General features: G+C 56.6%; 2 protein-coding genes across 5 annotated transcripts; both read left to right on the top strand.

Annotated features, from left to right (window-relative positions):
- Nucleotides 1–11,415: 11,415 nt before the first annotated feature.
- Nucleotides 11,416–15,421, top strand: BST2 (bone marrow stromal cell antigen 2). 4 transcript variants are annotated; one of them, XR_006530220.2, is made up of 6 exons: nt 11,465–11,871; nt 12,500–12,575; nt 12,795–12,855; nt 13,139–13,273; nt 14,735–14,910; nt 15,228–15,421. XR_006530220.2 is itself a non-coding variant. In XM_044774007.2 (5 exons), the coding sequence occupies exons 1-4, from the start codon at nt 11,518–11,520 to the stop codon at nt 13,254–13,256; spliced, it is 609 nt and encodes a 202-aa protein (XP_044629942.1). In that variant the 5' UTR covers nt 11,416–11,517; the 3' UTR covers nt 13,257–13,273; nt 13,503–13,812. The 4 variants fall into 4 exon arrangements, 2 of the variants coding, with proteins under 2 accessions (XP_044629942.1, XP_044629916.1); XR_011506398.1 differs by having other exon boundaries at nt 15,016–15,421; XM_044774007.2 differs by lacking the exons at nt 14,735–14,910; nt 15,228–15,421 and adding an exon at nt 13,503–13,812 and having other exon boundaries at nt 11,416–11,871.
- Nucleotides 15,422–16,259: 838 nt separating this feature from the next.
- Nucleotides 16,260–22,639, top strand: CCDC194 (coiled-coil domain containing 194). The gene is made up of 4 exons (XM_014865950.3): nt 16,260–17,519; nt 18,599–18,695; nt 19,073–19,205; nt 19,809–22,639. Exons 1-4 carry the CDS (start codon nt 17,196–17,198, stop codon nt 19,957–19,959), a joined length of 705 nt encoding a protein of 234 aa, XP_014721436.1. The 5' UTR covers nt 16,260–17,195; the 3' UTR covers nt 19,960–22,639.
- Nucleotides 22,640–22,856: the final 217 nt, after the last annotated feature.

Raw genomic sequence — 22,856 nt, 5'->3', positions numbered from 1 at the left:
ACGAAATATGGAAAATCAGGGAACAGAATATTAACTATTCTTCAATATTTTCAGATTTTCTACAATATCATGGGTTGGCCCACCACCTGTTTTTTGTAGGACCCCTGAGTTAAGAATGATTTTTATATTTGTAAGTGATTGGGGGGAAATCAAAAGAAGAATAATATTTAATGACATGTGAAAATTAAATGAAATTCAAATGTCAGTGCCCGTCAGACACAAAAATCCTGGAAAAGACACCCCAATAATGAGATACAGAAATGAACAAACTATGCGTTCCTCTTGAAGTACCCCATTATTCCCACTGCTTAAGAGAAATATTGGTTCACAACTTTGGGAGTTCCCCGGGGGAAACTCAAAACTGGCCCCCATACATGCAGGGCAAGAAGAGATGGAAGAATGAGGCAGACCATTCCAGATGGGCAATAAGCAAGAGAACTTATGTACGAGACTTGTCTTGGGTGGCAGCAAGATGAGCAGATCTCCGTACCCACCTGCCAGAATCTTGAGTTTCTATAGAGGCCTTAACGGGGTCAGTCACATACACTGTCCAGATGGTCTCAATAACACATTAGTCTCTCAAGGCTGCGAACGTCAAGTTGCTCCTGGTATGAGAACAGTGGGTGAGATGTACCTTCCAAGGACAGGGGAGGGAGGTAATGAGCCTCCGATTGCCTGAGCGCAGCTCTAGGGTCAGCCTGATGTCACATGCTCTCGATGGCCTCCTCCAACACTCCGGCCCGGCCCTCGTGACCTGCTCTTACACTCTCACCTGGTGCCCCGCCACGCTGCACTGTGCCCTGAGTGGTCAGCACAGGGTTTTATTAACCCGGAGGTGGCTTGTTTGGCAGCTATCTGGCCGCACTGGAGACAGGTATCGCAGCAGCAATAGGGGCACGTGCTAGAGAAGACACAGATTAAGATAATGATTCCCAAAATAAGGAACAATTTTTTCCACCAAGGGCTCCATGACCCCAACCACTGATTTATCAAGTCTTCCAGGCTGTGGGTCGAGTCACTTGTGGCCTCATGTGCTTTAATAAAGATGACACATTAGCAGACTCATCAGATATGAACACAATGTTCTGCTTGGATAATGGCACAGGTGCCCCCTTGTGACGTTTAAGGCCATCCTGTTTTGGAGGACAGTGTTTGTCACTATAGACGTTTCAGTGTTCAGTAAGGAGAGGCTTTGTTGGCTCATTTAAGGCTAGCTGGGTGAATTTAGTAAGGGCTTCCATGTGTGCTATAACATCACTCAGGCCAACACAGGGAACGAGGACAGTGGCCAACTGATTGTACCAGTGGAAAACAGAACGTGCCCATCCAGCCTTGAGGAGAGGGAGGTTGGCAACTCTTGTTACCACAGGGCAGAGTCTCCCCTGTGTCCAGGGAGAACACAGGGTGCAGTGGCCTGACCACCCAGGTAGAAGCCATGGCAAAGATCTGTGCCATAGAACCACTGGGTCTCATCCAGGGCTACCCAATAAGTACCTGGCCAGCATGATCAGTGCCAAATCGGTCACTGCCCTTTAATGTGACAGAATGACTGCACAGTTCTGGTGATATCCATCCCATATCCCTGGTACAATTAGATTGGTTCTATTTAGAGTGGTTTTTATCTTCCCAATGTCAATTTAAAAAGCAAATTTACCTGTTATTTTATCTCAGAAGGAGTTTATTTAGAAATAGCCAAAAGAATTGCAATGTGGGATGTGCACGCTCTGGCAGACCACAGGCAAATCTGGACAGAATGGAGGGGAGCTGCTTTTACAGAGAAAAAGCGGGATGGGGGGGGCTGTTCTAAAGGAAAGTCAGTTCCTGGAAAGTAGTGGTTCAGGGCAGCAACAGCTTCTCATTGGCTGAGCTGCAGCATTTCTCATTGGCTGAGCTGTGGCATTTCTCATTGGCTGAGCTGCGGCATTTCTCATTGGCTGAGCTGTGGCATTTCTCACTGGCTGAGCTGTGGCCTTCCTCATTGGTTGCACTGTGGCGTTTCTCATTGGCTGAGCTGTGGCATTTCTCATTGGCTGAGCTGTGGCGTTTCTCATTGGCTGAGCTGTGGCGTTTCTCACTGGCTGAGCTGTGGCCTTCCTCATTGGTTGCACTGTGGCGTTTCTCATTGGCTAAGCTGTGGCATTTCTCATTGGTTGCACTGTGGCGTTTCTCATTGGGGGAGCTGTGGCATTTCTCATTGGCTGAGCTGTGGTGTTTCTCATTGGCTGAGCTGTGGCGTTTCTCATTGGCTGAGCTGTGGTGTTTCTCATTGGCTGAGCTGTGGGGTTTCTCATTGGCTGGGCTGTGGGGTTTCTCATTGGCTGAGCTGTGCAGTTTCTCATTGGCTGGGCTGTTGCCAGGTGGGGAGAGAAGCCTTCCTTCAGCAGTAAAGTAGTTCTACCTCCTGTCTGAGATGCAAGCATCCTCTCTTCCTGTTTGGTGTAACTGACGGTGTGTGAGGGGGTGAGAACACCCCCTGCAGGCCTTCCCAGCTCCAGTTTAGTTAAGGTTCTTTTGTTAATTTCCACACCAGCATAGGGATGCCTGGTGCTCAAATATCCATAACCCGGGGTAAGCCACATGAACCCATCCCAAATCTGAGCAGAGCCACATACGGCTCTGATTGTGGTGTTTTCAGGACTCTTCTGGTCGACACTTTGACGGGCTGCCTATGTAGTTTAACTGACAGGAAAAGAACCCCCACACTCCGTGTTATTGATAGAGTGTGCCACAGGCCAGGTTTCTGGCTCTGTGTTGGTAACATCAGAGGAGCTCAGAGCCTTCGTCCTAGCTTGCTCTTCCTCAATGCACTGCTCCAGGGCCTTCCAGTGCCCCCCCAGATGGTGATGCCCACCACGGCAATCCTGATGAGCTAGAGAAGGACAGCTGCCCACAGACCCAGCAGTTGGATTGATTCCTCTGCCGTGCATACGAGTGGCCACTGTAGAAAGCCGTCCATCCCGTGACCAGCCACCATAGGAGCAGCAGAAGTCTAAGGTCAAAAAGACAGATGTTGAGTAGGACCTTGGAGGGGAAGGCTTCTCCTTCTATAAAAATTACTTGTGTGACCTGGTCCTTCGATGTTAATGCGGCTGCAGCTCTCGGAACTTGAGCTAGTTGTGCACAGCACACGTGTTGGCTGGGGGAGGCAGCACTGGCAGGCGTGAGGAGATGGACTAGGGGCGGGTATGCCAGCCCACGACCCCTGCCTTCTCGTCTCTTCCAGTGGGCATGCTCCATTCCCAGGTGTGGTATGTTTCCACAGGGCCAACTTGCAGCAGAACAGGATCCCACTGGAGAATGAGGAGTCCCCCTCACCCAGGGGTGCAAAGTAATTCACCCGTCCCAGTGGGACATCCCATTGCTGATCCCAGCAGATAACCCCTTTCCCAGGCATGATGGACTTGGTGTTCTCAGCAGCATAGCAGGTTGATCCTCAGTGAGAGTCGGGGCAATGACTGTCTCCTGTGACTTCCATGTTTTACAGTGTTGGGTGTCTCGGCAGGGGTCCCCAGTCTGGCATATGGGGCAAGAGGCCCTATGGTTGATCATTCAGATCTGTTAAAGCCTGGGACAGTACTTCAGTCCACCTGGCCACGGTGGTTTCACCTAGTAGTAATTAATCTGCTGCTTTAAGATCCATTCTTCCTTTTCACCAACCCTGCTGCTGTGGTTACAGGGAGAAGGAACCTCCATTCGATGTCATGTTCTTTGCCAAATCTTGCACATCATGACCCTGAAAATGTGACCCCTGATCACTGTCCAGTCGATGAAGGCATCCACACATGGTACTCAGCTTCTTTAATCCTCCGAGGGTGGCAGCCTGGTTTACACAGTGACGGGAGAAAGCTCGAGTTAACATAGATGCGGTGTCCACACAAACCAAGACAGACTTAGAACCCTCGCTCACAGGGAGGGGGCCCATAAAACCAATTTGTCCAGTCCCTCTCCAGTGGGGAACGCCGGTGGTCAGCCCCGGACTCCATTGGCAGCTGCCTGGGGCATTGATTAGAACACACAGGACGTGCTGTTACAGCAGCAACCAAGTCACTGTATTTCAAGGGCAGTCACCATCCTTGGCAATGTGTCATCCTCCCCCCCCCCCCAACCCTACCCCGGGGCCTGCAGTGGCTGCTCTTCCTTCCTGTGCACCCAGTCTGCTGTGTCTACTGAAGGGGCGGTTGTCCGGCTTGTCCCTGTGCTGGGCCATCAGCTTCCTGACTGCCAGGGGGCGTCAGCGCCTCATGAACCGGACGTGGCAGACAGTGGGAACTGCCTCAGGCTCTTGCGGGTGAGCCCAAATGTCCCTCCACACATCCTGACCCCACGAGGCCTCATTCATGATCATCCAGCCCTTGGCTTCCCCTTGTCCCAGCCATAGGGTTCATCCCTGTAGAACAGCCCCGTCAGTGCACAGGGTGAACAGCCAGGGCTCCTGAGCGACCACTGCCAGACGGCTCGGAGTCCAGCCCACTGGCTGCGTTGGTTCATGCCTGTTTCCATCCAGATGGTGTCAGCATTGGGCTGAACAGCACTGCAGTCCTCCACTAGACCCCTCTGCACAGCGGGCATCAGCGGGAATCCCCGTTCCTGCTCTGCAGGCGCAGAGGCCGCCACAGGAGTCGGGGGGGTGGGGCACGCAGAGATCTACTTATTCCACAGGGCCCAGGAGCCCCCGCATTTCCAGAGGCAGAGGGCTGCCCGACAGGGCGCTCCTCTGCGGCAAACAGGCCGCTCGGTCTCTGAGGGGCTTTGAGCCACGGCAGAGGGGCGTCAGTGGTGCCTATTCTCAACCCCCAAGATGGGAAGGGACGTTCTTACCACAAGCTGCCCTTCCTTCGCGAGAGGCTCCACCAGCAGGAGCGCTGTGTACACTGCCAGCAGCCGTTGCTCCGTGGGGCCTGTCAGGTTTCTGCCCCCTTCCAGAGCTGGAACTAAAATCCTAGGGGCACCCTCTCCTTCTCGTGTCTCTGCCACAGTGCCTGGCCGTTCCTGCCGAGTCACAGACACATCTGACTCGAATGGTGGCCTGCTCGGGAGAGGCCCAGAGCTGTCATCTGCTTCCCGAGTATTTTTGCTTCTCAGAGGCGGCTGGTGCTCTGATCTCCGGTCTCACACATGCCCGTCCTCCAGCCGGCGGTACGAGGGCTGGGGGCACTGTGCCAGGTGGGAACAGAAGTCCTCCAACCCCACGTCCCTACAAAGGCTCGCCCGCTTTCCCGTTCGTGGGGATGGACAGGCTCGCACCTTCTCAGTCACGGCTTCCGAGACAACACACGTCTTAGCGACTAAACGACTCCTAAAATCTTTACTTTGGTACCTGGGCCTTGAATGTTCTGTGGGTTCACCGGCCATCCTCTCCCTCGCAGACGTTCCAGCAAAGTCTGCAGTGTCGTGCGGCAGAGGCCAGTGTTCACATGTCAGCGTTGCATCGTTGATGTGATGGGCACATTTCACTGACATGAGAAGGGAGGACGGGGACGGGTCTCGGGCTACCATCCCAGGACACGCGGTGGGGCTGTGCAGGCAGCCTTGGGAAGGCATTGAAAGGCCCATTGTCGCAGCCTGCTTATTGGGAGGGGCCCTTTGTTTCTCGAGGCTCCTCCTGCCGAGCCCCTCAGCTCTGTGAAGCCCCGGCTTTTTGCCCCAGTGAAGGCGGATTTCAGCCTGGCCAGGCTCCCGCCTTCTCTTGGCCGACTCGAATGGGTCCTTTCTCCGTCTCAGGCCCCGGCGCCTGAGTGTCTGGCTGGCTGCGCATCGGGCACGCAGATCTGAGATGTAAGCGTTCCGTATCAAAGCCACATTTGCTTCAGGGTTACTTTTACTGGACACTGGACAGCCCGTGGGGATGGCTTTTCGGCTTCCTGAGCTCCCTCCCTGTCTTGGGTCTTTCCCACAGCCCACCCAGGGCAGGTCCCTGGGTTGGTCAGCTTCTTCCGGACCAGCAGTGGACTGCCCCGCGGCGTAACGTCCTGTCCCACCACCTGCTCAGCCTGGAGACCGGCGGCCCACACCGGGCACTGCAGGCAGACCGGAGCATCTTGGCTCCATTCCTGCAGTGAGCGTGCCTGATCGGGGCCCACCTCCCTAAGGGCCTGTAGGACTTCCTCTATAGATTTCCAGGGTCCCATGTGCCCAGGGAGGTCCCCCTCATTGGGCCATGCCACCCTGCAGACTAGAATAATCCAGTCTACAAGGAGCGAGTACCTTGAGCTCCTGAGGCGGCTGCGGGAGTGCAGGCTGTGTGGCAGGGGTGCTCCTTTTCTCTACCTCCTGCTGGTCAGAGAACTGTGTCGCCCCTCTGCACCCCACAGGTGCATGGACCACATCCGGATACCCTCCCTGGCCTTCTGCTGGTGTGACCAAAACCCAGGCAAGGAAAGGGTTACTGAAAATCGGATCCGTAACTAACCATGTTACCGGCTACAAACATAGGTTCCCTACCTGCCACACGAGAAGGGCCACATAAAAGCTGGACACCAGGCTTCTGACAAGGAAAGGGTTCTCATTTCAGGTGACATCAGCTGGGAGATGAGAGTGAGCCCTCAAATTGGTCTCGTCTCTTCTCGTCTCCCCGAAATATGGGAGGCGAGGGGTTTTAAAGGTTGCAATGAAGTCTCTGTTTTTTGGGGGGGGAGGGTAGTCCGTGGCCTTGCTGGAGCTTTCCCGCCAGCCTGTGTTGGGCCTTGTAGGGCTGCTCACAGGAAGGAGGATGATAAGGAATCCAGGTGGCTGTCCTTGGCCGTCTGTCTCCATGGCGGATAGTGAACTCTGGAGCCAGGAAGCCAGGGAACAGGGAAGGAGTGCTTACGTTTTAACCCCACACATGCTGGGTTTAATGTGGGGGAACTGAAATCAGGGCTGGCATCAAACATAGTCTGTCAAATGTTTCCCAAACAAGGAGAAAACTAACTGCTGTTTTTCAGAAGCTGCCGTCCTCCTTTCTGCAGATGTTCCTGCCCTACAGTGAAGCGTCCTACAGTGAAACAGACACGGCTGCAGCAGGACCCCTGCCAACTGCCCCAGCTCTAAGTGTCCAAAAGTGGCCGTGCACCTGCTGTGTACTGGCGTGCTGTGCAGAGCTCGTACGTGCTGGCTGCACGTGCCCTCACTGGGGCCGTTGTCACACAGCTGTGACACCTCCTCTGCACTGTGCTGCACAAAGTGCCCACCTACACGAAGCTGGGGGTGGCACTGCTGTGGGAACTGTCCCCAGGTTCTCTTTGGCTTGTGCACTAACCCTTTTTCCTTCATCCACTTCAGCCTTGATTGTGCTTTTCGGCTCCACACTCACCAAGACACGGACCCATTAAGTTCAGTTACACTGGAACTTGCCAGCCGTGTCAACAAGCTCAGGGGAGGACATTCTCTCATCCTGAGCGTTTCCTGAACGGGGGCGGCCCCACTGCCTGGGGTTGCTGTTGCTGTGTTTTTGTTTTCCTTTGTAACAAAAGGAAAACATTCGTCCACTTCACCGTGAATCCCCACCACATCCTCCTCTTGGCTCTCCTCACTTTCCCAGGGGTTCCATCCCTTAGTGTCCCAATCAGGCTTTGTCACAAGCGCTCAGACCTTAATCCATGGCAGCTCATGCCCTCCTAGCTTTGCAAAATGGCATGCTGCTGCCCCCAGCTGATCCTCCTGCTCTCCCACCCTGCCTGCCGGCCTGAAGCTAGCAGAGCTGAGAACACTGCATGTCCTTCTCTAGCCTCAGCTCTGCTTCCAACTTCCTGATTGAGCGGCAGCCTCCAGCTGGGCATCAGGGGCCAGTCGAACTGCCCGGAGTCAGGCCAGACCATGCAGCAGCCGTGTGCTTCCCTTCTTTGCTGCTGTACACCACGTGCAGCTCCTCAAACAAGCGCCCGGGACCCGCCAGTGTTTCTGGGGCGTCCCTGCACTCACGCGACGTCCACAAGCGCCTAACGCAGGGGTGGATGGCCAAACCGGGACTGCCCCTGAGGATGCCTCTCTCCCAAGCCCCATTTCTTCGGTCTCCTGGCTGGCCCACCAGCTGTCAGTTCCCAACCTTGGGGCTCCCCGGGTGAAATCTGAAAGTGGCCCCAGGGCTGGCCCAGTGTCACAGCAGTTTACTGCGCATGTTCTGCTTTGGTGGCCCAGGGTTCGCCGGCTGGGATCCTGGGTGCAGACATGGCACCACTTGGCAAGCCATGCTGTGGTAGGCATCCACGTATAGAGTAGAGGAAGATGGGCATGGATGTTAGCTCAGGGCCAGTCTTCCTCAGCAAAAACAGGAGGATTTGCAGCAGTTAGCTCAGGGCTAATCTTCCTCAAAAAAAAAAAAAAAAAAGAAAGAAAGATAGTGGCCCGTATGTGGAGGGAAAGGAGGAAGCAAAGACAGAGGCAGGCCCCTCTGGACTGGTAGGTGGCAGGTTTAATAAGCAAGGGCAACTTACTTGTGAGGCTTGTCTTGGGCGGCCACAAGACGAGATGATCTCCCAGCCCGCCAGAATCTTAAGAGTTTATCTTAAGAGCCTTAATGGGGTCCAGTCATGTCTGCATCCAGATGCTCTCAACACCACAGTGCTCTCTCAAGGTCATGCCTTGAAGTGGCTCCTAATGCAGGGAAAGCAGGCAGAACGCACGTTCCATGGGCAGGGACGGGTGAGGCGCCGTGGGCCGCCAGGGCCAGCTCCTGGGCGGTCCTCGAGAAGGCTGCCTGCAACACGGAACGTGCTTTGAACACCAACACTCAGCCCCGGGGCTGGTCAGGAAGACCAGGACTGAGAAGGCGGCGCTGCCTGAACCAACCATGGACCCAGGGCCGTGTCCGCAGTGGGTCGAGGACACTCTGGAGCCCTTGTGTCTTACAGGAGAGAGAGGAGTCTGCTGCCGAAGAACAAGGTGCTGCTGAGACCAGAACGGAGGGGGAAGGAGCTGGAAAGACAAGAATGACTGAGACACGCTCGGAAAGGCAAGTGACCGCTCACCACAGCGGTGACAACAGATGCAGTCCTGGACTCCTCTTTAGGGAAAGCGAGAGCCAGGGAGACAGGCATCGCCTGGGACCCAGTCACCCCATTTCAGGGAATTCAATCTACGGAAAGAATTCCATCGAATCCGGACCTTATCAGATGACAACGAGGATGTGTTCTCACGGGGTTGGGGTCGACAGATGCCACCAGCGCTGGGCTAAGCACTTTTCCTAGATGGACCTGTGGAATCTCACCACACCCCAGGAGGGAGCCGCCGTCACCGCATTCTGTAGGACAGCGCCGTCCCAGCCGCAGCCACAGAATGTGAGGCTGGGTCCAACCGCCCACGCCCTCAGGGCCCCAGGAGGGCACTCGCAGCCACTGTCCGAGCCTGCTCCGCGGTGCTGGGGCCATCCTGCGAACCCCTGACCAGTTCTCCTCCAAACGAGGAAGTCCGAGAAACTGTCTCAGCCCAGAAGACACGATGACTAAATGTGACGTGGGGTCCTGGGACAGAAAAGCTGAGGAGATCTGAATCCCGCATGGACCTGAGTTAATAACAATGCATCTGTACCGGCTCATTCATTGTAACAGACGTGGCAGACTAATGTAAGATGTTAGAAAACGGGGGAAGCTGGCAGTGGGATATACGGCACGATTTTGTACTGTCTTCGCTATTTTTCTGCAATATCTAAAACTATTCTAAAACAAAATCATTCTTCAAAAGATAAAGCTAAAATCAGAAGAATGGTGGCATTACTTTCCATTTGGAATTTTAGAGGAAAACCCACAAACTGTTTGCAGGGAGGGGATAGAGCGAGGTGAGTAAGGGGGCTGCCTCGGGTACAAAATTTAGGGGGGGCACCAAAATGTTCTATTATCGTCCTCATTTCACAGCCACGGAAACTGAGGCCAAGGGGAGGTCACTTGCCCAGGGTCCCACAGGGAGGCAGGGCTGTTCGTGCATAACCTTGGCCTCTGACCTGCAATTGGGTCCCAAGCTGACCCTAAAGTGTTTTTTCAATGGACCACAATTTTATTTCACTTCCTCTACAGGTGGTGTAGGTCTGTGCCTGGAACCGAACCCAGGTCGCCAGAGCCTAGCGCGCTCAACTCAACCACTAAGCCACTGGGCCAGCCGCCGACCCTAAAGTTTGAAGGCCAGCAGAGAGCGGCTGAAATAAGTCAGCTTTGCCGAGGGTCCAGGGTCGTGCCTTTGCTTGTGGGGTCCTGGTCGGGGAGAGAGGCCCCTGCTCACGGGACACACAAGCTCCCCCTGGGCCTCGTCACAAGATCGTCCCCCACCCTTTGTCATTTGGCTCCTGAGTGGCTTTAAAGCGGGGCTTCTAGGCAAAGGGACGTCCCACTAGGGGCCTAGGTGTTCCTCGAGGCTGGCCGGGAGGCCAAGGCCAGGGCCGGCCACCTGGCCCCGCTGAACGCCCGCAGCGGCCCACCCAACAGAAGCGGCTGGAATCCGCACGGTGGCCAGGCCGCGGCCGCAGAGGCCCAGGAGCGCAGGCAGCTGTGAGGCCGCCAGAGCCGGCCGATTCCGCGGGGGCGGCCAGTGCGGCCTGAGCGTCCTCGAGCCGCCCTCCAGGCTCCAGCCGCCTCTTGAGGCCTCTCCCCACACGCCCCCAGGCCCCTCCGGTCCGGCGTGTCCCAGATGGCCCTGATTGTCCTTCCTCGTAATGCGCTCCTTGCTCCACGGCCACGTTGCAGGTTATCCGCCTCTCCCCTGCCCTGAGCCACAGGCCCGGCCCGAGCATTCATTGAGCGCCTACTGGATGCAGAGACGCTTTACTCGCAGCTCCTCACCGGCCCCTCCTGATGAGGCTGCTTTTGTTACTGTCCACTCTACAGATGAGGAAACTGAGGTTCGAGGGTTTATTTGGCGTCCTGTAGCGGCAGGGGCAGATTCTGGAACCTGTGGGCGGCTGGAGCCACGCCGAGGACCGGGGCGACCTTGTTTGTTGGCTGGGGCGGCCCCTGGTGGCCAGATGGGGGAAGTGCAGCCTAAGTCACGTGCGCGCCCCCCCCCACCCCCACCCCCCCCCCGCTCCTTCCTCAGGCTCCAGTCCCTCCTCTGACACCCTCCTGGGTCCCCTCTGTGCTGAGTGAACCCCTGCTGGGTCACCCTGGAGACCCCTAAACACAAATCTCAGCCTGTTGGGTTAGACCCAGGCCCTGGCCCCAGCCCACCACTTGCCACCCAGCCTCAGTTTCCCCACTGAGAACTGGACTCACTGAGCTGGGGACTGGACCAACAATGGCCCCCGCCACTTCAGGTCGTGGCACAGGGGAACACAATGCACTAGGCACTCAGTAACTGCAACTGTCACCCTCAGTAGCACTCAGCAGCGCAGGGACTTGAGATGGGGTGTCCCAGGCAGCCCCAACTCCCCTCCCACAGGGTCTCAAGGCTGGCACCCAGCCCAGGAGAGCCCGAGGCCACAATCCGGCAGAAAAAAAAACACCTCTCTTGCAGGAAACAGAAACTGAAAGTCAGCCCACGGCCAGCAGAGTCCCCATTAAGAGCCTTCAGGTCAGGAAATGCTCCTGAAGCCTGCTATTGGTCGGGACGGCCCCCATGCTAACCAGGGGCGGCCCGCAGAAGCTTCCAGCATCTGCCCCTAACTCCTGCCCAGACTCGCACATCCAAGGGCAGATCTGGTTGGCACTCACTTCTTATCACAATTGGCCTGTGCCCATGGGGGACCACAGGCTGCTGAGATGGCTGCTCCTGGTGGTGGTGGTGGTGGTGTTTCTGCTTGTGACCACGATCATCTTCGCTGTCCAGGCCAACAGCAAGGCCTGCAAGGATGGCCTCCGAGCGGAGCAGGAGTGTCGCAATGGCACCCACTTTCTGGAGCACCAGCTAAGGCGGGCCCAGGAAGTCTTACAGGGGACTGAGACCCAGGCTGCCATCTGCAATCAGACTGTGGTAAGCCACTGCAACTCCTAGAGCGGGCTCTGCGCTCGGGCCGCAGAGTGTAGGTGGAGATGGAGATAGACCTTGAAACTGCCCCTGGGCCCCAGGATCAACAGCCTGAATTATCCCACCAGGGTTTGGGGACCTCTAAGTTCTCCTGGGGGGGGGGGGGGCTGGTGTGGGCGTGGCCTTAAAACTCCCCAGGGCACCTAAATCAGGAGCCTCAGTAACCCCACTAGGATGTGGGGAATCTTCCAACTCCAGGGCACTGGCGTGAGGGAGCAGAAATCCCCTCTAGGGGGTGGGATGGGGACCTCGCCAGGCCCCAAAGAACAAATGGCAATAGCCCAGAGGGTCTGGAAATTTCTCTTAGGGCTTGGGCATGGGAAGCCTCCAAATTCCCATGATGGGGGTCTCAAAACTCCCATTTCGACGCTCACACCCTTCTGGGTGGCCCTGGGAAGGTGGGAGGTGTGGCCATTCTTGAGGTGGGAGACTGAGGGACAGAGAGGAGGCCTGAAGGGGGTGTGGGCCTGAGCTCCTCTGATCCCAGGGCCTAGGGAGGGGCCCAGGGCCCAGGGTCAGCAGCCAGCCCCCCCAAGGACGGAACTCCAGTTTCAGACCCTCGCCCCTGTCCCAGGTGACCCTGAGGGCTTCCCTGGAGATGGCGAAGGCTGACAGCCGGGAGCAGCTGTCCCGAGTGCAGGAGCTTGAGGGTGAGCACAGCCCGAGGGTGAGCAGAGCCCAAGGCCTCGGAGGGCGGGGAAATACTGAGGAGGGTGGGGAGGGAGGGTCCCAGGGAGGGGCGAGTCCAGGATCCAGAGGAGGGTGGGAAGGGAGCACGCCAGATTTCCAAGGGGAGGCCGAATAAGGGCGGGGCTGGGGCGGGGCCACAGTATAGACACGCCCCCTGGTTCTGTCCCCGCCCCCCCCAGGAGAGACGGCGGCTTTGAAGCAGCAGTTGCAGAACGCTCTGGCGGAGGTGGAACGACTACGGTCCGAGATCTCCCCCCACCCCCGGCATGCCCCTTCACCCCCACCCCCGCCCTGCCCCAAAAGCCGGGACCCCCTGTGTTCTGAAAACCCCCATTTGCTCAGGGGGCGAAGTTTAAGTCCAAGCCTTGTGCCTCGTGTATACAGCCGTGGGTGGCCGCTGTCACTATCCTCCCCAGCGACTGGGCTCGTGGGGGAAGGAGGGGGGGATCCCGAGGAGTGGCAGGCCCAGAGCTGGAGGAGCCCGGCCCGGCAGCTGCCTGAGTCGTCCCCCTCTCTACCCCAGACAAAGGAATGATGGGGCCTCAGGTGGGAACAACGACCCTGCCAGCTCGGCGAACGCCCTCAGCCCCTTGGTGGCCGCTGTGTTCCTGCCCCTGGGCCTCTGGGATCTGCAGGCCTGAGGTCCCAGGAAGCCGCCGTAAGCAGGGACGGCCTGGGGAGCAGAAGGCTGAGGAGGGGCGGGAGGGCGTCAGGGCGGAGCCAGGGTCTGGGGAGGTGCCTGCCTGCGGGGTGGGGGGCTGGGCGCAGGGGAGAAGGGTCTTGGGGAGGAAGAGAAAGCACCGCGAGAGCGTGGCGGCCCTGGGGCGGGGCGGCCCGTGCTCTGTCTGCCTCAGTCTGCCCTGAGTCCCTCTTATGATGTCTCTTAGGTCACAACCCCTGCCTTCCAGACTTCCCTGACCTGGCGGTTCCAGGAGCACTGCAGGCTGCTGCGGGGAGGGGCAGGGGGATGGAGTAGCAGTGGGGGGCCATGAAGCATTGCTGGGGGGACCATGGGGCAGCGTTGGGGGGTAGAGAAGCAGCAGAGTTGGCCCAGGGCTGCCCCCCACCAGACCCCAGAGCTGGGCAGGGCATAGGGTGCCTTCTTGCTTCTTGCTGTCACGGTTTCTGGAAGGTCACTTTGTTCTGGGGTCTTTGGGCTCCAAAAAAGTAAACACCCCTTTTGGCGGAAAGACCTTACTCTGAAGTTCCTGGAGTGTCATTGTCATCCCCAAGCATCTGGGGCCTGCCCTGCGGGCTAGGGTGGATACTGCTGATGTTCATACCCAGCCTTCCCTGTTCCAGAACGTTCCCAGGTATTCCCGCCCCCCAGGTTCAGGCAGGCACCACCCCACTGCCTCCTGGGCCCTCTTCCCCGCTGAGATCATCTTAAAAGGCTCCACGCCCTTGTCAGCACTCAATACGAGCAGAGCGCTCTGCTCTCACCCGTGGATCCAGTGAGGAAACTGAGGCTGCACCAAAGGACAGCGAGGGACACCTTGTCCTGGTTCCCAAACCCCTCCCACAGAAAGTTCAGGGCTGGGGATTCAAACCTGCATCTGCAGACACACACAGGCCAGGCCTTTGTCCCAATGTCCCCCGTCCTTCCCCCCTAAACTTGCTCATCCTGCAGTACCCAGCTCTGGGAAGCCCTCCTCCAGAGTCTCGGCTTCCCCAGAATTGAGGGCTACTGTCCGGTCGACCCTTCACCCACTTTCTTGGGTCCTCCCGTGCCGTACCCCGTAATCCCTTCCTCCTCTGTTATCTTCCCGCCTCCAGCTTCCCCTGGAATCCCAACTATTGTTCAGGCAGCTTCCTGTGCGGGGCACTAGGGCAGGGACCCTTGCGTCTGCCCAGACTTCCTAGAATTCTGCACTGCCCTCAGGTCCCACAGTCCCCAGCCCAGATGTTCAGGAGACCCCCCTCCTTGGCTCCCACTGTCCTTTCAGGATCCCCCAAATGGCATCCTTGCCACAGGCCCCTCTGGCTCTCATCCCCTCACGTCACCTTGTTTACCATGCTCCACCCTCCCTGACCATTTCTCTGCTCACTGATGTTGTGGGGTCCCCCCCCCGCCAAGTTCTCCAGCAGTGTTTCCCAGCCTTGGCTCTGTTGACTTCAGGCTGGACCAGCCTCTGGCGGGGCTGCCCTGGGCACTGCAGAAGCGTCCCTGGCTTCCACCCACCAGATGCCAATAGCGCCTCCACCCCAGGTTGTGACAACCGAAAATGCCTTCAGACATGGCCGAGTGTCCCCAGGGGGCAGCACTGCTTCTGGGGAGGACCGCTGCTCTAGAGGGTGAGGCTCGGGTCCCCCTCGCATCTGTGTCCCCAGCTTGCACGGGGCTCAGCGGGAGCTCGTGGAGTCATGTATGATGGCCAAATCATTTCATGCCACCAACAGCCCCATCTAACTGTCGACACAAATAATCCAGAAGCATTCCACAGGGGAGAAGAGAAGAGAGGAAATTTGAGCCACACAGGCCTGTAGCCTGGCAGGGAGCCGCAGCCTTCGCACAGGAGGAAAGCACTCCAGAAAGTCACGTCCAACAGGAGACTTACATCGAGCTTGACAGGCGCATCCTTTGCAGGGTTCAAGGCGATGTTTTGTTACAGGTGACCCGGTGCCACAGGGATGGCGACCTGCCGTCGAGTGCTGGCGTCACAAGAAGGGAGGCGTTGGTTCTCACCCTCAGGCCGCTCTCTGCCTCCGCGGGCGCGTGAAGCAGATGGGCAGCGAGCGCTGACACCCGCACAGCAGGCTTCTTTGGCTCAAATAAAATTCAGGCCAAATCAAGTTCAAACCAGAATGGCTTCCCTGTATACGTCAATATATCAAAGCGTCTCCCCCTGTAACAGATGAGGACACTGAGGCCCAGGGAAGTGCCCGCGCTTGCTCGGGCTTCCTCAGCTGCTCAGGCCATTGAACCCCTGCTTCCAGCAGGTTCCCTCGATTCCCACAAGGCAAAGCCTTCTCCTGTGACCCCAGTCCCCCAGCACGCCTTCACCATCCTCCACCCCAACCCCAGCTTGGGCTACTGGGGTGTCCTGACACAGTGCTGCCCTCCGCCCCCAACACTGGGGCTGGGTTTTGCTGATGGAGGGGGGCATGTTCGCCCAATATGATGGATTCCACCTGTTCAATTTCTTCCCCCAAACCCCCACACGATATAAACTTCCTCCTAAAAATTGCCCTCTTGCCTTGCTCACCAGGGGTTGAGTAGTCAGGACTGAGGGGTCTTGCAAGCCCGAGGGGTTCCAGCCCCAGCAGGAATCTGGCAGCAAGCAGAGGCTGCTGTGTGTCCCTGTGCTGAGACTTGGCCTCTCTGGGCTCCGGTTTATGTGAAGTGGGGAGGACATTGAGATTCCAGTTCCCAGTGTTCACCCAGCTCACAATTACTGCAAGACTACTGTGTGCCAGGCCTATGCAGTGGCAGTGGGAACAGGCAGATGCCCGCTTGGCTTTTCAGGGACTCACCCAGCCTGATGGGGGAGGCAGCGGGGGGGGGGGGGGGGGGGGGGGGGGGGGGCGAATCAGCCAAACGCATCAAAGGTAAAGGTACAGCAGAGCTGAGAGAGCTGAACAAAAGGCGCCTGAGTCAGTGGGGGAGGGGAGGGCGCCGGAAGAGGAGACACAGCGTGGGCGTGGACGGTGGAAACAGCTGGTAAGGAAGAGTTAGCTGGGCAAAGAGGGCGGACGGGTCGCTCAGGCAGAGGGAACAGCCAGTGCAAAGGCCCTGGGGTGGGAATGGGCTTGCCATTGGAAGTTTGAGGAGGGCTGGAGGGAGCAAATGGGGAGGAAATGACGTCAAAGACATGATGGAGGGCCTTGCAGGGGAAAGGGGAAAGATTAGGAAGGGAAGAAAGGGTAGAGGGTGAGATAGAGGGGGAGGAGATGAAAGGGAGGAAGTAGGGAGGAGAAAAGGGAGACGGACATGGAGGAGGGCCAGGAGGAGATGAGGGGGGAGGCGGAGGAGGAGATTCCATTTTGAGAGGGAAGAGAAGTCAGGGACACCGTGTAGACTGGCCTGGATCTGATTCATGTTCTAAGATCGCCCCCTGGCGGCCGAATGGAGAACGGGCAGGGAGATGGGGCCGGTCCACCCTCAAGTCTACCCTCTGGCCCTCACAGCCAGTCACAGAAAGTGTGGCAGCCTGAAGCAGGCCGACTTCAGTAGGTCGCGTAGCCTCCCATCTTTTAGCCTCGGCTTCTCCATGAACACAGTGGGGACAATATACCGCGAGACTCTCGGAGCGCACCCTGTGCGGATGGGGCTTTGCGCGGACGTGTTCACGTGATTCCCACTAAGTCCTAAGGGGCAGGAACTGCGGCCATCCTCACTTCACAGAGGAGAAACTGAGGCTCGGAGGACAGCACGTGGGTTGCAAAGGCAGGACTGGAACCCAGGGCCCCCGGTCCTGCCTGGGCCCCCGCAGCCTGGGCTGGCCCTGGCGGGGGTCCAGCCCCTCCCAACGGACTCGGGAAGCCACGGCCGGGCGGGGCGGAACAGTGGGTGTCCCTGGCGCCCCAAGGTGCCAATTAAATGCTCGTGGCCGTCTGGGGCCAGAGCTGCGGACGGCGGCATGGCCGAGCCGGGGCCAGAGCCGGGGCGCGCGTGGCGGCTGCTCGCCCTGTGCGGGGCCGCCGTGTTCCTGGCGGCGGCGGCGGCGGGCTCGGCCCTGCTGGCCTGGAATCTGGCAGCCTCGGCCTCCCGGGGGCCTCGCTGCCCGGAGCCGGGGGCCAACGCCACGGCGCCGCCCGGGGCCCCGGTGCCCGAGGTCGAGGAGCTGCGGCGGCGGCTGGCGGAGGCTGCGCAGCGCGAGGAGGCCCTGGCCAGGCAGCTGGACCAGGCCGAGGGCGGCCGTCGGGAGCTGCAGGAGGCGCTGAGGGCCTGTGAGGGCCGCCAGGTAGGAGGGCCGGGTGGGGCATCCAGAATGTGGGGGGAGAGGGCCTGCACCACATCCCCACGCTTCCCGCCTGTGCCTCGGCTTACCCAATTCTTCAGTTGAGGGAGGTGAGTGAGAATAGCACCGTAGTCCCTTCCAACTCCTACAATGCCGGTTCACCCTGAGTCTACCTCCTGACCAAGAAGGCCCCACCATCCGCTGCTGTTTGCCGGATAAATGGTGACGGCTAGAGAAGCCCAAGACCCCTGAGCCCACCTGGGCAGGCCCTGTGCTAACACTCCCCCCAGGTGCCCATTCAACCGCCCCCAGCCAGTTCCGCAGCCCTATTTCCAGAGAGGGACATTCATGTCACCTGTAATTAGGAGGCTAAAGTTGGCCTCTTGCGGGAGGTACCGGCCAGCTCCTCCCTCTTCCTCTGGCCACCCCCTTCAAACTCCTCCTTAACCCTTCCCAGCCCCGGACCTCGCTGAAGAACCGTCCTCAAAGCCCGACCATTCCAGTTTATTGAGGAACTACTGTGTCCCGCTGCGGACCGGGCCAGCGGCGGCTCGCGCGTGTGAATTTTCAAAATCAAAACAGACCCCTCCCCCTTCCTGCCTGCCTAAGGGAGGGGCCGGGGCGGCCGAGCTAAGCGCAGCCTGCCCCGGCTTCAAAGTCTGGCTCCGCCCCTCGCTGGAAGATGCTCTCAACACTCAGGCCAGTTGCTTTGCAGAATGTCTCAGAGGTGACAAAGCATACCCCAGAAACCCAATCGCTGTCAGCCACTAAATTGGCTTGTGTTGGTTTGAAACCCTAGTCAGCGAGTCTGGGTGTAGCTGGGATTGGAACCGGAGTCTGACTGCAGACCTAAACCGTTTCCACACCCCGGTGGTTTGGCGTTGGGGGCGGTGGACCTGGGCAGAGACCTCCTACCACACAGACACTGTCACCACTCGGTACCCCAGAGTTTAGCGGCCACTTCTGTGTGGCCCCAAAGGACATTCCAAGTAAAGCTCAGGGAACACCAGTGTCGTCTGAATCTCCCCTAGAAAGGGAGGGGCCAATTTACTCTTCCCCTCCCCGTTCCCTCCACTCCGTAGAGCCTGCTTCAGACGCAACTGATGACACTGAAGACTGAGATGGACGAGGCCAAGGCACAGGGGACCCAGATGGGGGTCGAGAACGGGGAGCTGACAGGTGCGTTGGGTCGCAAGGGGGTGGGCAGGGCTAGAGGTGGGAGGAGCCTAGAAGGTTCCTAGCTCCACTAATGACACGCACAGGGGTATACATAATACAAACGAATGTAAATGAACGCGAAAACTTAAAGAAATCCACATAACATGCAAAAGCAATGCAAATATCACAAAAACAGTGCAAATACGTGCAACAAAATATGCCAACGCTATGTAAACGACTCTGAAAGGCAATGCGGAGTTATGCAAATAACCCTCAAAGGTTACGCAAAGAGCACTCAAATTTAATTCAAATAAAACAAAGCACGCAAAAACTCGGACGCCGGCGTGCGCGGGCCGCGCGCCGAGCGTCCAGCCTGACCCCGCCCCCTGCGCCCACAGAAGCCCTGCTGCGCTGGGAGGCGGCGGCCACGGAGTCTGCGCGGCAGCTGGACGAGGCGCAGCGGCGCGCGCGCGCGGCCGAGGCCGAGGGCGAAGCCTGCGCAGCTCGGGAGGCGGCGCTGCGCGAGCGTGTGTGAGTGAGGGGCGGGCCTGATGGGGGAACGGGCGGGGTGCGCGGCCAATAGCTGCGCAAGGCTTCGTTCTTTCGGCCAATCACCACTTGGGGCGTGCACCAACGCAGGCGGGGGGGATGGGGTGAAGGGTCCCTGGGGAGGGAGGAGGGGGCGTGGCCGTGTGGGCGGGGCCTTGGGGAGATAAGTTAGGGGAGGGTCGGAGAGAGGGTCCTGGAGTTGGAACCTAGAGGTGGTGGTGGGGGCGGGCTCTCTCGGGGCGGGAATCCCCAGGTTAGGGCTGGCCCTCTGGAGGCCTGGGTCCCTGGGGTCTGGCGGGTGTGGGGGCCCCGGGGAGTGGTGGGGAGCGGAAGAGAAGGGTGCAAGGAAAAGAGCGTACGAGGGAGGGGCGGCGGGAGGTCTGGAGGCGGAGCTTCTGGGGAAGGGGCTGGGAGTCCCTGGGAAGGGGTCTCGAGAATGGCCCGGGGTGGAGAAGGGATGGGGGATCCTGGAGGATGGGGATCTCTGCGGAGCGAGGCTCTTAGGAAGGGCGGAATAGTGCTGGGGGGGGGGTCCTTGGGGACGGCGGTCCAGGTGCTGACGGGCCCCTCCCCCCTTCCCGGCAGTAAAGCCCTGGAAGCTAAGATGGGCCCCCAGCGCAGAGTGCTGCACCCCCGGCCCCGCTCGGGGTCCCGACCCCGACCCAGTCCCCGCTCGCGCTCTCGCCCTGGACCCTCGGGGGGCTGCCGGCGGCCGGCGCGCCGCGCGCGAGGGTGAGTCAGTCCCCAGCAGGATGGGGGCTCGAGGCCAGGAGGACAGACACTGTAGGGGCCCAGCGGGAACACGTACAGAGGGGCCCACGCTGGATGAGACGCCCAGTCGACACCAATCAACGCTCAACTTTAGACCCAGGAGCCGCTCTGAACGGAAACGGTACAGAAAGGAGACTGGAGCCTCTCTCCCCGACCATCTAGTGCCTATTCTACAGACAGGGAAACTGAGGCCCATTTGGTCAGACAGTGAGATAGTGCTGATAGGGACTTAAGTCCCCTCTAAGAACAGAGTTGCCCTCATCCCGCAGACATGAGGACTCAGGGTGTGTGACCTGGACACGTCTCCTCTCAAGGCCTCAGTTTACCTTACCTGTAAAATGAGTGATTGGAATGTGTTTAGAGAGCCAGCCTATCCTTGACACCAAAAACTGACAAAGATGGCACAATGGGGAAACTACAGACCCCTCTGCCTGTGAGGAGGGTAGGAAACTCCTCAATGGAATTTTAGCAAAGAGAACCAAGTAACACATTTTTTAAACATATAACAAAGGGGACTTACGCTTGAGATGCAGGGATGGTTCAATATTTGGAAGTCTGTTAATAAAATTCCCCATACTAACGGATCAAATGAGAAAAGTTCTGAAAAAACATCAAAATCAGGGCCAAGGTGAAGATGGCCACTGTCAAGAGTTTAATGCTGTTCTGGAGGTAGTAGCCAATGCAATTAGTTAACAAAAAGAAATAAGAGGTCCACATATTAGAAAAGAAGAGAATGTTTAGGTTGAATCATATGAAAGCACTGTTTATATAGGTCAAAAGTAATTGAAATATACGCAATTTCACATGGCTCAATTTCACATTATTTCTGTCTTTTACCTTTGTATCTGACACAACTTCAGACTTACAGAAAAACTGGAAGATCAGTACAAAGAATTCCTGGATACCCTCTACCCAGATTCCACAAATGTTAACTTTCACCACCTTTGCTTTATCCATCTCTCTCTCTCTCTCTGAACCTTTATGAAAAACTTGCAGAAATGATATCTCTTTAACCATAAATACTAGGGTATGCGTGTCCAAAAAACAAGAACGTTGTCTTACATAATCCTGGTACAATTATGAAAATCAGGAAGTGAACATTGATAAAGCACTGTTATCTAATCTACAGACCTCAGTCAGATTTTGCCAACTGTTCTGACAATGTCCTTTATAACAAAAGAATGTCCTGGCTCACCCATTTTATCTGTCAATTCTCTCTCATCTCCTTTAATCTGGAACCCCCCTGAATCTGTCTTTGCCTTTTTATGACATTGGCACTTTTTAAAAAGTCCACACCAGTTATTTTGTGGAGTCAGAGTTTGGTTTGTGTGATGTTTCCTCATGATTAATTTCAGGTTGGCATTTTGGGCAGGAATGCCTCAAAAGTGATTCGACCTGCTAATATTGTCTGCGGGTGGTATGATTTTATACGTATAGAACCCAAGAGAATTAACTGAAACTTTCCTGCATATAAACAACTAGCTAGAAAATCCTTTGGAAGAAAAGAAAGACCCCATTTTAGATATCTATTCTTGGGAATAAACTAATTTCCTTTTTATTTATGGAGCTCTTAAAAATTAATTTTCAAAAAAATTCACTAGAAACATGGGCAAAGAACATGGATAGCCAGTTCACGGAAACATACAAAAAAGCCAGTCTCACTCCTGGACAAGAAATGCAAAATGAAACAAGAATGTGGTACCACTTTCTACCCATTCATTTGGCAAGATAAAAATAAAATCGAATTAAAAGTTTGGGAATACACTGTGTGGGTACTGCTGTGAGGAAACAAGCCATCCCACGCAGTGCTGGTGGTACTGCTCGTTGGTACACCCACCGGAGAGGGCGATTTTCTAGAATCACTCAAAATTAAAAGGACACACGCTGTTTGACCCATCAATTCCCCTTCCAGCAATTTTTCTGCGGCCATATTTACTTGCATACAAAATGATGGACTAAATGCAATGCAGAACACAGGGCTGCAGCCTGGAACAGGAAAACACTTAGTGGGGAAATCCAATCAAGTCTTGAGTTTAGTTAGCAGTAATGTACGAAGGTTAATTTCTCAGTTTTGACAGATGAACCATGGTATAAAAGATGTTAACTATGGAAGAAGCTGGGAGAGGGTGAATCAGGGACTCTCTGTAAATCTAAATTTATTTCTGAAACTTTCCTGTAAATCTAAAATTATTCCAAAATAAAAAGTTGACTTTTAAAAAGGAGACAGAGTCGGGGGTGGGGGGAATGAGGACAGTATCACCGCATTCTCCGTAATCGCAAAAAATTGGAAACACCCTCAGTGTCCACCAATCCAGGACTGTTGAAGTGAGTGTCTGCCCAGCCACAGCGTGGAAACTACACAACCGCTTAAAAGGCCAAAGCCGATCTTCTCCGAGACACGTTCATGTAAAAAGCAGGAGAGTGATAATTTGTGTACATTTTTTAAATGCAGGATGGGGGAGACATTTATCCAAATATTTCTGGAGGAAAGCCTGGTCCCAGCTGTGGCCTCTGGAGTGGGAACCAAGGGGCTGGGGTTAGTGGGGAGGCAGTCTCGTGTTTCTATGTATCCCTTTTTGTAAAGTTTGCATTTTTAAAATCATGCACATGTATTACCATTAAAATAATTAAAATTTGTTTTTAAAAATCCCTAAGAGGCTGGTGTAAGGATGGGTGTGGGAACCCTTGGAACTCGGATCCCCCTCAGCCAGTCCTGCTCATTATCCCCCCGATCAACTGGGGCTTGGAGCTGCGTGATCAGAGCCTTTGCCTGGGACGGGGCCCACCTAGAGGGGGAAGTGGAGGCCCCCGCCCCAAGGAAGAAGTGAGGCCGAGGCGGGGATAAGAGGGTCTAGCTGCTTT

This window comes from Equus asinus, chromosome 10 (assembly GCF_041296235.1).
Source record: "Equus asinus isolate D_3611 breed Donkey chromosome 10, EquAss-T2T_v2, whole genome shotgun sequence".
Classification (NCBI taxonomy): domain Eukaryota; kingdom Metazoa; phylum Chordata; class Mammalia; order Perissodactyla; family Equidae; genus Equus; species Equus asinus.
Note: the sequence above shows the minus strand (reverse complement) of the source record. Positions and strands in the feature narration are given on the sequence as shown.

Coding starts and splice junctions, on each gene's coding strand:
- BST2 (XM_044773981.2), top strand. CDS start 11,518: ATGCTAACCAGGGGCGGCCCGCAGAAGCTTCCAGCATCTGCCCCTAAC. Junction 11,872..12,499: donor CCATCTGCAATCAGACTGTG/GTAAGCCACTGC, acceptor CCCCTGTCCCAG/GTGACCCTGAGGGCTTCCCT. Junction 12,856..13,138: donor GCGGAGGTGGAACGACTACG/GTCCGAGATCTC, acceptor TCTCTACCCCAG/ACAAAGGAATGATGGGGCCT.
- CCDC194 (XM_014865950.3), top strand. CDS start 17,196: ATGGCCGAGCCGGGGCCAGAGCCGGGGCGCGCGTGGCGGCTGCTCGCC. Junction 18,696..19,072: donor CGAGAACGGGGAGCTGACAG/GTGCGTTGGGTC, acceptor CTGCGCCCACAG/AAGCCCTGCTGCGCTGGGAG. Junction 19,206..19,808: donor GCGGCGCTGCGCGAGCGTGT/GTGAGTGAGGGG, acceptor CCTTCCCGGCAG/TAAAGCCCTGGAAGCTAAGA.